The sequence below is a fragment of the Canis lupus genome, chromosome 18 (assembly GCF_011100685.1).
Source record: "Canis lupus familiaris isolate Mischka breed German Shepherd chromosome 18, alternate assembly UU_Cfam_GSD_1.0, whole genome shotgun sequence".
NCBI classification, from domain to species: domain Eukaryota; kingdom Metazoa; phylum Chordata; class Mammalia; order Carnivora; family Canidae; genus Canis; species Canis lupus.
The window spans coordinates 18287667-18302198 of NC_049239.1; the positions used below are offsets into that span (position 1 = coordinate 18287667).

At 42.7% G+C, this 14532-nt stretch overlaps 1 protein-coding gene across 7 annotated transcripts in view; it reads right to left on the minus strand.

Moving 5' to 3' along the window:
• The window catches only part of MAGI2 (membrane associated guanylate kinase, WW and PDZ domain containing 2), a 1330046-nt gene that overhangs the window by 35727 nt on the left and 1279787 nt on the right, over positions 1 to 14532 (minus strand). Inside the window, exon 23 of one of the 7 annotated variants that reach the window (XM_038562828.1) lies at positions 9790 to 9849. The exons of the other annotated variants lie outside the window; for them this stretch is intronic. Coding sequence (XP_038418756.1) covers positions 9821 to 9849 — 29 coding nt within the window. The 3' untranslated portion in view covers positions 9790 to 9820. Of the gene's footprint in view, positions 1 to 9789; positions 9850 to 14532 lie in introns of those variants that run through there. 7 annotated transcript variants of the gene reach the window in all.

Here is a 14532-nt window from a genome sequence, read left to right on the forward strand (position 1 = left end):
ATTTCTAAATCTCAGGAGTATAATAGAAACTAACCCAAATGTTTTTCAAGTTTATGTTATCTAGGGTATTTTCAGTAAATAAAAGCTAGTTTAAGTTTGCTGGTTGAATTAATACAGACATGTCTTAGAGTTAGCCACATTAAGTAGAGTACTTGTATTCTACTAAATGTCAAATAAATTTATCTACTGAATGTCAAATAAATTCATGTTATTTTTGTTACAAAATTTGTCAGCAAAAAACCAAACAAAAAACAAATGAAAGAAAATCTTAAGATGACAGCTAAGTGCTTAAATATCTCATGAAATTTTCATGAGTAATCTAAGTATGATTGTTAAGAACAGATGAATTAAGTAGATGTAAGATAAGAGTTTTAAGGTGAACTTTTTTGCAATGATTGTTTTATGAAATGTTTAGTTTCCCAGATCTCTGTGTTAACTTCCACCCTTAGAATTTTGCTAAGTTGAATTAAATGATGAGAATTCATTGACTGTCTAGATCCTTTGCAAATAAAAAATAAAATACTGAAACATTAATTGCTAGACAAGTCTATTTTTGTCTTCTTATTGCTGGGAAACTGAAGATGTTTCTAGTGTGTTAAACATGTCTTTTGCCACATTGGAAGATTGTATTATTGAAAAGGGGCATAGGCCTGTGTGTTGTGGGGTCTCTGGGTTAGTTTTCTTACATTGCAGTATGGAGCCTTCATTTTCTAGATGGTTTCCATGTGTGTTATGCTCTGCTTTCTCAGGTTGCTGGCTACGTCAGATTAAGATCCACCCTAATGTCCTCATCTGAACATAATCACGTCTGCAAAGACCCCTTTTCCATGTCAAGTCTCAGGCACAGGACCCCAGCTATGTCTACTATGTGCCCTGAATTGTTCAGACCCTGGGAATGATGTAAGGGAGCCTGCCTGTGGGTTCAGAAGAGCTGGCTCATGTGCTCATTCTCACCACACTTCACACTCTCGTGTTTCTAGCACCTAGAGGTCCCTACTTAGCCATGAGGAGCCCTGAAGTGTTTATACCCTGGACCAATCCATGGGAGCCTGACTACGGGTTGGGAGGAGCTGGTTCATGAGCACTTTGTTTCTTACCACATTCTTGCCCTGTGGTTTCTAGCACCTTAGGCCTTTTCTCAGGTAGATGGGAAAGAGAGAGTAGAACAAAGGAGAGCAGGGACTAAGCAACTCTCTAGCACAAGGCAGGCAGGAGTTGGAGGCTCATCAATGAAGAGGGTCACTCAATCCACTGTTACTAAGTCCCTTCGTGGTCACCAAAAGATGTTTCTGGGTAACTGGGGAGTCCCCAGGCCCTGATGCCTTGACGTGGCCAGACCTAGATGAGTTGCCAAAGATTGGTTTTGTCACAAGACAGAAGTCAAGGACAGGCATGCAGCAGAGCAGATGAGTAACAGAAGCAGGAAAATTTATTAAAGTGAAAAGTACACTCTTGTGATCTAAAAGAGGATGAGTTTCGAGAGAGAGAGAACTGCACACCCTGGGTGTTGGGATTTTATCTTTTATTGATAGTTGTTGAATACGGGGCAGAATAATGATTGGGGGAGGGGAAGGAGGGTTTGGTGTTTTTTGTTTAAATCCAAATCGACTCTAATGTGTTAGGCAGCCCAAGAGGGAAGGCTTTGGGATCAGGAAGCTGATCCCATAGTTAATTCCTACAAAACAAGGAGAATACATTAACTGACTAGGTGTCCATTACCAAAATCATCCTCGGCTTCCAAATTGTGTCTCACTAGGAATATTGCTGAAAGTTCCTGGGGTTGAGAGTGACAGGAGGCATCCCTCTTGTCAAATGCACTGACACCTTCACACTACCTGAGAAGGGATGTTGACTTCCCTTCACTTCCCCCATTGCATCTTAGACTACCGTGAGGGCAGGCGAGTGGGCTGAAATGCTATAGAGATTGGGGCTGCTTCTTTCCATTTCGGAGGAATCAGTATATTTGGTGACCAATAATAATACCCTTTGTAAGCCTCTAGATCTAGTACTGATGGATGGGGTAGAGGTTCTGGCCTTTGTGAAGAAGGGGCAGCTATTTTATATAGTATTAAGCATCATAGATCTAAGCTAGAAGTACTTCCAATCTGAGAGCAGGACCAAGAACGCCAAACATCCCAGGGGTAAGGACAGATGAGAGACATGATCAAAAGTATGGAACTCCTAGCTAAACCGGACAACTTTCTTGTGAGCTTTATTCATGATTCAGTCCCAAGGGAGCTGTACCTCCTGAGTGCCCCGACTGGGTAACAGCTCCGACTGGTCCTCTTAGGAAGCATGCGGTCATGCGTATCTTGGATTTTATGCTTATTGAGGGATCATACTGGGTTATTTAGGAGAAAACCCTACACAGGAGTCTTAAGATCGGAGGCTGTCCTAATGACATGTGTGGTGGCCCTGTGCCTGACAAAGAACAGGAAAAACAAGGATAGTCTGATTTCTGAGCCCAATGCCATTATAGCCAAGGTAATAGTGTCTAGTAGGATGGCAGGAATCCATCCAATCCCTGTGGCGTACCATGGGCAAGAATTTTTCTCCTGAGCATTCACACAAGGCATGTTCCAAGGATCATACTATTCAGAAATATCCAGGAAACTAGAAGTAAGTAGAGGGGCTGAGGGAACAAAAGAGATTTACCAAGTAGCAACAACAAAACATATAGTCCTAGAGATTATGAAGCGTATTCATAAATTCACCAACCTAAACAATGCTGGTTTCACAGGCAGTTCACAATTGCTTACTTCTTAGTATGAGCAGTGTTAGGGGTCTCCAGAAAAAGAAAAACAGACATAACTTTCCTGATGTAAGAAAAATAGAAAAATCATTTTGCACCCCTCCCCACCCCCATCTTCTGACAAGATATAAGAACAAACAGCCACTATTAGGCCAGGAGATAACCTAATCACATCAAGGACAATAAATCAGTGGCAAAACTCTCAGTGCTGGCTCAAAGTAGACTGACCTGAGGCACATTCTTGAGGTGACTTTACAGGATCCCTTGGAACCAGGTACTGGGCCAACTGGAACCAGAAAACTGATGACATTGACTCTTGTTGGCTTGGTGACTTTGACTTGGACTCAGTCACCTTAAGATGACGATTGTCCAATTCCATGTGTATTCCCCACTATGCAAGCCCCTTCATGATTACGTATGCATCCTTGGTTTAAAATTTCCTCAATTTTGTTGTTCAGGAAGACACTGCTTTGGGAAAGACCCTGCAGTTCTCTTTGCTTGTTGCAAGTAAAACCCTTCCTTTTCCTATTCTTTGCCTTGGTTGTGTCTTTTGGCTCAAGATTCAGCAATAGCTAAACCCAGTTTTGGGTAATATTAGTATTCACTAGAAATTAAAGTTCCTTTCTTTTTTCAAGTGGTCTCTACATCCATCTTGGGGTCAAACTCATGACCCCGAGATCAAGAGTCACATGTTCTACTGACTGAGCCAGCCAGGTGCCCTTAGTAATTAAACTTTCTAAGAGTTAAGAATTCTAAGCTTTCTATGGATTAAGAATTTTAATTAATATATGTAATTAAAGTTACTAGAAATAACAAGGTCAACATCTTGGAAGAGGACTTTACCTCCATTTTGACCACAGTTTGTACATTCTAACTGATTAAGTTCTTCTTTCCACTTTATCTTTTAACTCAGGCAAAAGATCCCACAGGCAAAGCATCCTGTGATGGGCACTGAAACTACCTCTCAAGCAATGACAACTGCCCTGATGCCTGCAAGACCCGTGTGATTGATCCTGAGATAGTAATGGGTTTGACCTTTACTGCCCACCTGCATGTACCCACGAAAACCTTTGTCTGACATTTTCCTAATATAAACCTTGAAGTATTTTCGGCACTTTGGAGACAATCTTTGAGATGCCAGTCTGCTGTCTTCTTGATGTGCTCACTAAAATAAATTCTTTTCTTGTTTCACCATCACTCGTTTGTCTGCCTTTGGATTTTGGCAGCAGTGAGTGGCTGAACCTGGTCTGTTTGGGACCCCCTGGAGCTAGGTGCCCTTGCACACTTGGGCTCCAGGTACAATCTCTATGCAAGGAAAGTAAAGTGTGTGTTGAGGTAAGAAACAAGTGTAAGAGGTTTGTGGAGAAGGAATCTTTGGAAAGTAATTTTTTTGCATTGTCAGGGCTGGCTAAGACTGGAATGAATGTAATTAAGAGAATGGGCTTTAATATCAAAAGTCAACGGTTGCAAAAAAAATTTGGTCTTCTCTCTTTTAAAAGGACAAACTGTCTTTTGGACTATTGGTATGCTCTCAATAATAGATTGTGAAGGGTTTTTCATTCCCCTAAAATAATCTGCCTAGAAAACAACAAATTCTGTGTTTTATCGATATAATGTCCTAATGCTTCCTGTTGTCTTAATCCGATCTTTCGATTACTGAAGAAAATGGAATCTTCTCAACGTTAAAAGAGCTCAGTTTGCTAACCATTATGCAACCATCTCTATTTGCCTTTTAAATCTTTTACTGTCACTTTCCTTAAGTAGACAATTAAGTATTGTTTTCTAATTATCTGTGATCTGTTGGGGAAGAGAATTTCCTCTGTTCTTCAAGGTCCTTCTAGCTCAACTAAGAATTGCACTGACATGAGACAGATTAACAGGAGAAAATTAAATTTAACAGTGTACATATAGGGAACCCACACAGACACGGAAATTCCAAAGATAGGCAACATCGTGTTTATATGAGCTATGGAGAGGGGTAGGGGCCAGAGGATACAAAGGTGAGGAAGACCATTAGCAGGAAGGTAAGTGGAGGTGTTTAGAAAACAAAATTTGCCCGATTATGAAGACAAATTTCTTAAGTAAAGAAGAATTTCTGTTAATAGCTCTCTTGCTGGTACAAGGATGCAGTTGAGGGGGAGATAAAGAGCTTTTCCTGAGTCTGATGGCTTGGGATAGCTTTTAACTTGAAATAGTGTTCATGCCAATTGGTCAATCTTGGGATAGCCTGCCCTTGGCCCCTATAATTCCTATTTAATCAAATATTCAAACCTTTTGATATTGTTGACAAACTTCCCTCAATTCAAATTCTAAATGAAGTCTTTTTGCCTTAAAAATAACTTTGAGATACGAGATATTGGGTTGCTGGAATATCTCAAAAGATTTGCTCTCTCTCCTTTTAAAAGAGGGCTGTCAACCTAATTAGGCTTATTTGCTATGTTAAATTACACAAGAACCACTGTCAAATAAGCAAAGATAAACCTTTCGAATAAGCAAAGATAAACCTTCTTAGATTATATTGTATGGGCCGATATTATTCATATAAGTCTTCTAGAAATTATATAAAATTCTTAAGATTCTGATATGTCCTGGTACAATGTCATCACTCATAATTCTAGTTATTATCTTAAAAGGTTGTATGTCATAGAAATAACCAAATTTCCTCACCAATTTCATTATTATAAGCTCTAATCAGACCTTTAAGCCATTTTTAAGTCTTTTATCATTTATAGACAGTTATTCTTTTTCTCAGATGCTTTTATAAAAGTGTTCCTGGTAAAATGCTTTATTTTCATGGAGATTCATGAAAATCATGACCTTGAGATCATGACCTGAGCCTAAACCAAGAGTCGGCTGCTCAATCAACTGAGCTGCACAAGTGCCCTGAAAATGTATTGAACTAGACCTCTAGAAATCTTGACTGGCTAACTTCAGAACTCAGAAACAGCTTTATAATTTGGTTCAAATACTAACCATTGTTTTTTTCTGTGGTTTCCACAGAGGCTTCTTATTAAATACTTGATTGCTTGTGTAATGTAGGCCTAACTTTTAGAGCCCATTTTATATCACCCCCTTCAGAAATGAGTTTTACTAAACTGACCTATTGTTAGGACTGAGACTGGTTCGGTGAGATGGAACAATCCACCAACTCAACTTCTGGACTGTGAGACTTCTTGGTAGCATATTTACCTCACTTGCTTGACTGCCAGTGGGTCTCATATCCTTATGGGGCCCCTGTAAGTACATAATCAAATTCTTTTCATGTTAATCTGCCTCATGTCAATTTGATTATTAGACCAGTCAGAAGAATCTAGAGGGATAAAGAAATTATTTTTCTCCCCAATAGTATCAGCATATGCATCTATGTCTCTATTTATATGTGACCTCACTTGTTATTATAAAACTGTTATTTGCTTAAATTTTATCATATTACTGTACTGCTAAATAAAAATAATTCAAGGATACACATTAGATAAAATCTATTGGGGAAAAATTGTCTGAATTGCTAAACCCTTGCTACTCAGTGTCACCCATGGACCAGCAGCACTGGCATCACCTAGGAACTTGCTAGAAATACAGAACCCTCAGGCCTCAATTCCAGACCCATTGAGTCAGAATCCGCAAACTACTGAGCCTCCACTTTGAGAAACTGGGCTCTAAGAGATTCTCAATTTAGCCTGTGGGATCAGTTTTGAACTATAGGAGGTAGTTTACTAAAGTTGGGGAAAGAAACAATAGTTTTGATCTAAGCACAGAAGTGAATGATAGTTCCACGAGGAATAAATTCTATGCTTCATAGGTTGACTTTTATTTTTAATCTTCAAAGAATGACTGTTGGTCAGTGGAGTTAGTGGGTGTTTTAACCAAGTATAACTCATGCCGTGCTACTGTCAGAGTTAACACCGTGGAACCATTCAGAATTTCATTCAGGACAGGACAGTAACCATCCCTTGTTTGACTGGAAAGTGAGTATTTGAATGAGGTGTTAATGGTGCTTTTTAATTTTTACAAATGATTCTAATTGATGATTAGTATTCACTTATTACTCACTTATTACAAGATTTTTGTTGTTGTTTCATAAAGTTGGTAAATTAGCTAGCTGCTATTACAAAGATCAACTCGGAGCTTCTTTCTGCAAGGGGACACATTCCTGAGACTGTCAGTGGTTTAAAAACTGAAGCTCAGTACCTGATTCCTCACTTTTTTATTTTTTCTTGGTAACAACCCCAGGTTGAAGAATTAAAATGATAACAGGCTCTTGCCCAAAAAGCAGAGTTACAAAAAAAAAAAAAAAAAAAAAATCCCAGTTCCCTAAACTGGACACATGAGTAGCGATGGAAAAAATAAGTGGTCTGATCTTTCACACTTGAATGAGGCAATTAAATCAGCATTTATTCAGTGCCTGAAGGTGCCAGCGAGGGGCCCATGCAGGGGCTCAGGCTAATAACACCAGATTCCTGTCTTCAATGGGATTAGGTGACTTTGCTTTATCCATGACCGATCTCTTCCGGGCCTGCTGAAAAACCGGGAATTCTCAAATTCTCGCCTTCTCGGTAATCAATTCACTCTGTGCTCTAGGTCAATGGGAGGATCAATGGCAATGAGAAAGTCTTGTTCTTTTTCATCTGGAAAATTAAACCTCCTTTCCAAAATGTCCTTAGTCACTGATCCTCATCAGTGAGGATAATCTTTCCTTTACTCTGGGCAGGTTGTTTTTATTCCGTGGGCCTCCAGAGCAGAAAGAAAAATCATTTTCGAAGCTTCCTCGTCTGTTGAATGTGCCTTGCACACTGGTGCTAAACAGGCAATAAATCATAATAAATGGAAATAGTCGCCCATGGCATGATCTGATGGAGTCGTTTAAACAATCGCTTTGTGTTGACAAAGGGTAGGGTGATTATGCTAGAGGAATTCAAAGGCGCTTGAAACAAATGAACTGGAGAAATTGCTGGAAAGATATGGGGGGGTTTCTTCCCGGGCCACAGACTCCCTTTGCTCCAGCTCAGCCTTGAAGTCCGGGACCCCCAGTAGGTGGGCGACTAAGACCCTTCTGCTTCTGCGGCCTTCCTTCCCCGAGGGGGGCCCACGGCACAGCCGCCCCCGGCCCTGCCCCCGAGGGTGCAGCTTTGGCAGCTGGGCCTGGGCGTCCTCGCACCGTCCGGCAGGTGGGGGGGGGGCTCCCTCCGCAGGGCTCTGCGCAGGTGGGCCGCTTCCGGGGCGCCCCCTCCGGAGCCGGGCAAGGGCGCCGCTTGCATAAACGACGCTGCTGGAGGGCGAGCGACCTCGTGTGGGCCGCCTTGCACGCGGGCCGCCTTGCACGTGTGGGCCGCCTTGCACGCGGGGGCGGCCTTCTGCAGCCTCCCCCCTCCAGCCCCCCCGGCCGCGCACCTGTCCTCACCTGGCCCGGGGCACAGGCTCAGGCCACCGCGCCCAGGCTGGGGCTGCAGGGACCGTCCTCGGCCGCGCTCCAAGGACACGCGGGGCCCTGGGTCTCAGGCCTGGGGGCCGCAGAGACTCCCCTGCGGAGCGGCCGGGGGCTCACCTGGGACCCACCTGGGACCCTGGCAGCCGGGCCACAGGCGGTGACCCCAGGGGGCGGCCGAAGGGCACAGCCCAGGAGCAGGCCCGGCGGGGAGGGACCTGGGCGGGGCACCGCGTCCACGTCGTGCCCCACTGGAGGGGGCTGAGGGCTCTTCACATTGGCCTGCTGTTCCCGGGGTTTCTGCTCATTTCAGGTGAACTCAGGAGTGATCGGTGATTTGCACTGAAGTCGTGATTTGCACGACTTAGCTGCCAAGAGGCTGCTTGGGGAGGCGGTAATCCTTTGAGAGCCTTTCAGTAGGTCACGCACCTAAGAGTGCTAGAAAATTCCAGAGGAGCCTCAAGATGTGCCAGCTGCTGCCCCTGTGCCCCAGGTGTGTGTGTGTGGGGTGAGCAGCTGGAGACACAGCTCCTTGTCCCGGACACCAGCTCCATCAACTGCTTTGCTGAATGCTCCTGGTGGGCGGTGGGCCCAGATGGCAACGTGACTCAGCTGTCCTCTGGGTTAGCACGGCCGCTTCTCGTTGAAGCCTGTGGGCTTCACCTTCACAACCCCTGCGAAAGAAAGATTCAACGCCGTTCCCAGAGGGTCACTAGCCTGAGGTTGCAGCACGATGCTGGAAAGATCTTTTGGCTCAGACACTGAACGTGAGGCCTCTTGAGGCTTCCCAGGCTAGGAGCACTTAGAGAACAAAATGCAAAACACAGGAAGGGCACTTTCAAAACAGAGCTACAGATTTGGCTGAGCGAGAAACGTAACAGGAACTCCTGGATGCTGGCAGCTTCGCCACCTGCAGCCAGCATGCCTCAGAGCTGCTCATTAAAGCTTCTATCAGGTTTGAAGCTCAGCGCCTTGAATCCCCACCGACGGGCTGAGGTCAGAAACTCGAGACTCCAATGGGTTGTCCCTCTGAGCAGTTCATTTAATGGGGCCTCTTGAAACAAGCCTTCCTGCCCTAAGCCCCTCACAGAACCCTCTCCGGGGGGCGAGGCTGGTGTCTGGGTGAAGCGAAGAGGTCTGGCCCGGAGGGAGGGAGTGGCACACCTTGGGCTGGTCTGGACGGAGGCCTGAGCACGCAGGGCCGCTCCCTGTACTGTGAGCCGTTTTCAAAGGCTGGAGGACGATTCCATCAAGGTGGATCCCCAAGACATCTGTGAGTAAAGGACATACGGATCCTAAATGGCTCCTTCTGATTCCAGATCTGTAGTTTTATTTCCTTTCTTTATCTTTTCTTCCTCTATTAAGGTCTTTGAAGAGTTTTGCTCTTGACCCCAAAGAGTCAGGGTCCTGGGGCTTTTGTTCAGGTTCCCAGTGGCTGAGGAATATGTTGTTTGGCTACGTTGATGTGGTTTGATGAATTATCTGAAGAGGAATGACATGAGGGACACCTGGGTGGCTCAGTCGGTTGGGTGGCCACCTTTGGCTCAGGTCATGATCCTGGAGTTATGGGATCGAGCCCAGCATCTGGCTCCCTGCTCAGGGAGTCTACTTCTCCCTCTCCCGACTAGTGCTTTCTCTCTCTCTCGTCACTCTCTCAAATAAAATCTTTTAAAATCTATAAGAAAAGAAAAGAGGAATGACAGGATAATTTTATAGTGCTAAAATGGCAGTTCTTTCCCATTTTGGCAAAGATTATAGGCCCTGAGCCAATAGGGATGAGCCATTCCCTATAATGGCTTAGAGCTGGGTTGAATTTTGAGTCTCTGGAGAGTTATAGGCTGATCAGGAGGCCATGAACTCCTCTGGGCTGTTGTGTGTGGGTTTTAAAAGTCTGGGCTATAGAGTCAAATCACCTTGGTTCCAGTCTCTGTTTATCCTCTCTGATCAAGGCCACCCAACACTCTCTAAAGTTTGGTTTTCTTATTAATAAAATGAGAGTAATTGTAGTGGCTACTTCACAGGGTCATTAGGAGGTTTGAGAGCACTCAAGAACTTCAGCCACCCACTAGAGTGTCTGGCACACAGTCAGCACGAAATGAGTGGAAAACGAAGTAAATGCTGTTGTTATCACTGGTTGACCAAAGAAGACCCCATCCCCTCGATGAGGCTTTCTAGAGGCCTCAGATTCAACTAAATCTGGAATTACTCTCAATGAGTCAGCTTCATCCAGATCCAGATCTGGAGAATCCAAATGCAGCTGATCGACACAGCTGCCACGCTCCAAGATCTGGGAATCCAACAATACATCAAGTATATACCATATGCAGGAATGTACCAGCATTTCCCTTAAACAAGTCGAGGAAAGCCTTCGAATCAGGGTACAATATAGTAGAAGAACATAATCTTCTGGAGTTAGAAGACAGGTGCGTGTACAATGTCAATCGCTAACTAGCTATGTGACCTTGGGCAAACTACTTAACTTCTCTGAACCTCATTTTTCATAACTTCAATACAAACTACTTTCCTTGCTTTTTTCCACAAAGTTGCCTTATATGAACGAATTCGGTAAAGACACTACACAAACATAGAGTGGGATGTTACTTTTCTGATCTCTATTACCTGACAAGAACTCTTTAAAACAGTAAGAGGTTTTTGTTTGGTTTGGTTTTTGGCTGCCTTTTAGTGACTAAAATTGATAGAAAAGTCTTTGGATATCCCCGGATGAGCCGGATGGACTCTATTTTTTCCTGTGTGTGGCAGGTCAAGTATGAGATGGGGACTACCTGTCCCCAGAGTCTGGATGCTGGAGTTTCATTCCAGTGTAAAGATCAAGAGACAGTTGCACTGGGAACTTAGAAATACTACTGCACTCCTGAGCCCTGGGAGTAGAAAGGATTGCCCCAAATCTCTGTTTATATCTACTTGAAATGACTGACAAAACTGGATTAGGGTTCTGGGTTCAGAGAGTCTTGGAGGATCGTCCATCAGCACCTTCCTCTTTTTTTTTTTTTTTTTTTTTTTTTAGCATTTTAAACTTGAACAAGTCGAGTGAGTCAAAACCATTTTAATGGATGTGCAGCCAATGGCTTCACTGTCAACTTTTCACATTGCTGTTTTTTGGGGAATGAGTGAAGGTGAATCTGTCCTGTATTTGATTTTTGGTAATGCCTTTCCCTAGGACACAGGAACCCACAATTTTCTGAGAGGAAATAACTATAAACCTTAAGAGGTATAAGCTTCAGTTTCAAAAACTTAAAAACTGAGAACTGTTGTACTTTTGGTATAACATTAATTTTACTAAGTTTGATCTATCTTTGCCAGACTCTAACCTAAAGCAAATGCTAAAAAAAAAAAAAAAAAAAAAAAGACAATGAATGGCTCAGGTCAACCACTTGGGTATAAATCTTATCTAAGTTGAACTCAATTGTCTTTGTTCTTTCATCTTCCCAGGGTAGCTTGATTAAATGTAAATGCGGGAAAAAGGGTAATTTTTTGTCATAACTTGTTTCCATCTTGAGGAGGAGATCTCTATTTCATGATTTTATGAGAGATATTCATGAACATCATGTGCTTTCTTTACCCACAAATTTACAGCACTGTTAATGTTCCCTTTTCAGGATCCAGAGTTCCCAGGGCATTCTCTCTCTTTGTAAGATTGTTATCAATTCTTTCTAAGTGGAAATATTGTTGCTTTAAGTAGGTCTGTGTATGTGTTTGTGTGTGTGTGTGGGGGGGGGGACTAGAGATGTTTTCTTCCTCTCCCAACATAGCCATGAGGAAAACAGGTCAGCTGCTATCATTGCCTAAACAGGGACAGAATGGCCGCATAAGACGCACCCACGATGACCTTAGCACATCCTCAGACTCCAGCTTCACCTTTTGCTGAATACGAGTGAGTCATTCAGTCTTGAAGGAGACTTTCAGTATAGTTTTTTCCATTCCTGTCTTATTTTTTTTTTACAACAGTATAGAAGACTGGTTGGTTCGGCAGTAGACTAAGGCCATTTCTCATCCGACACATATCTTTGGATAGACTGTTAGATGGTAGGCACTTAGGTCAGGATACAACGGTCAACAAGACAATGGCAGTGCCCTTGCGGAACTAACATACCATTTGAGGGGGTTAGCTGTTTGGCTAATAGAGGTTCCTACTGAGAAACAGAGTCAGAGAATCAATGGCAAAGTCAACTTGATTCAAAGGACCTTGGTGTCTTCATTTATTAAAAGTGGGAATAAAGGTCAAATGTGATTGGAAACTCAGGGTGCAAGTGGTATCGTTTGGGAACCCTCCCTCAGAAGTTCGAGAATGCATCTAAGTGATGAAGATAGAAGAAGATAGGACAGCAACAACTGTTTAATGATCTTTGGTGGCAGGGTGGGGTGGGCGGGAGGTCTTCCAAGTTTCTTTAGTTCCTTTCTTTACTTAGCCATTCATTGCATCGAACATTGAGTGGCCAGTTTGTGACCCGAAGGCAGGGCAATGTGCTGGCCTTTGGGAATATGAAAATGAATTTAAAAAGTGCTCTTTCTGATCTTGTGGAGCTCATATTCTAATGAAGGACACCTAAATAAATGTAATACAATTTGTTAAGCACTTTAATAGAGTTATATACTGACTGATATGAAGATGTAGAAAAATTCCTTCACATTTACTTTTGAGAAAGATTACCTGACTAATGACATTTTCAGGGGCCTTTTCAATTCCAATCAACAACTTTATGCTTACGTATGTATGTGGGATAAAGCCTCTTTGCCTTCATCTGAGAGGGAGATTTCCTTTCATCAGAGCCCTTGTCATCTACAACTGCGCACTTCTCTTGGTAAAGAGCATGGATGAAAGTGGAAGCGAGCTTTAGCTTTCAAATTAATAACAGTAGATGAATTAGAAATGATTTAACTTTTCAGCATCATTTGACCTTCCTGTTTTACCATTTCTCTGACCAATCTCCCTTAAGGCACAGACTGGTTTGAAGTTTCTATAAAAGGAAAAGAGCTCCAGTAGCATCATATGCTTATTTCTGCATCTGTTTTCCATTTTCTGCTAACTTTAATATATGAACCAGTGTAAGGGGAAAACTCAATTGCTCTCTTGGCAGCTACAGAGCTAGTTCACCCTTGGCTACTGTATATTTTTTTTGGCTCAAAAACTTCCCAGGGCTAGATCAGAGTATAGTGGTTTTTTGTTGTTGTTGTTGTTGTTGTTGTTGTTTTTGCTGCTGTGTGTTTTTTTTTTTTTTCTTTTGTGATGGATACATTTTGGCTCAACTCTGAAACAAGCTGGATTTTCCTGTAATTGAAAATGTTTGGTGACTATGGCAACACTCTCATTAGCCACAAGGGAGTACTCATTTGTTGGTGAATGGACATTTTTGTCTTTTCCTTTGTACTTTGCTTTCAGGCAAGCAGCAGACCCCTCTAGGTATATTCTGGGTGCTTTGCAGCCTTGTCCCATGGAACTTAACATCTAGATGGGAGATGTGTCTTCTCAACTCCCTCCTCAGCTCTCCCTGACAGCTGCTATCCTAGACTAAGTTCTCGTACTCAAGCCTTATGATACTTTCTCTAGTGGCTGTTCAGCAGCTTGGTGTCCTTCCTGTGAACTCAGCCAAGGTTGAGAACCTGACATAGGCAGAACCTGAATGGTGAGCACACAGTTGAAAAATTGAGGAGCTAAGAACCTAATACCAAAGGAAGGCATCCCATGTTCTCTGGGTCCTAACAGGGCCAGAGATAGGAGCAGCTCCAGCATCAGGCCCAGTGAAGACAGTGCTCAGATGGTTTGGGTCATCCTAGGTGGGGCTGTCAACCGCTCAGTTTGAATTGCCTCTAACATGACTCCTGTGGGCTCAAGATTGTGACCATGATGTAGAATTAGCTAATAGCTTCATTTGAGGCTAAATATCTGTCCAGTTCCTCAAAGGCTGAGCCATGGCCAAGTCATGGGAATGTTGCTTTTAATCAACTTACACTACTAAATAACTCATGATAGCCCTAGCAAGAACAAAATTAGCTCTGGACCAACTGCACCGAGAGCTACAGTTACCCTTATTCGCTGAGCAGGAAAGAACTAAATCAAAAGCTGTAATTAAAAAAGATAATGATTTTTAAATTAGTTTTTATTAATAGAATTAAGCTATATTAAGTCTTGAGATGGTATCATAAATATGCTAATAAAATGTTCTTCCCAAAGGAAAACATATATGCTGAGTAATTTAAAAGTCATATATTGCACATTGGTTTGTACATTAAATATTAAATGTATTAACTGGCAATATAAAGTAGCTGAAGGACATTTTGCATCACTAGCTAAATAACCAGGTAACTGCTTACCCAGTCTTTATATAATGGGCAGGCTAAA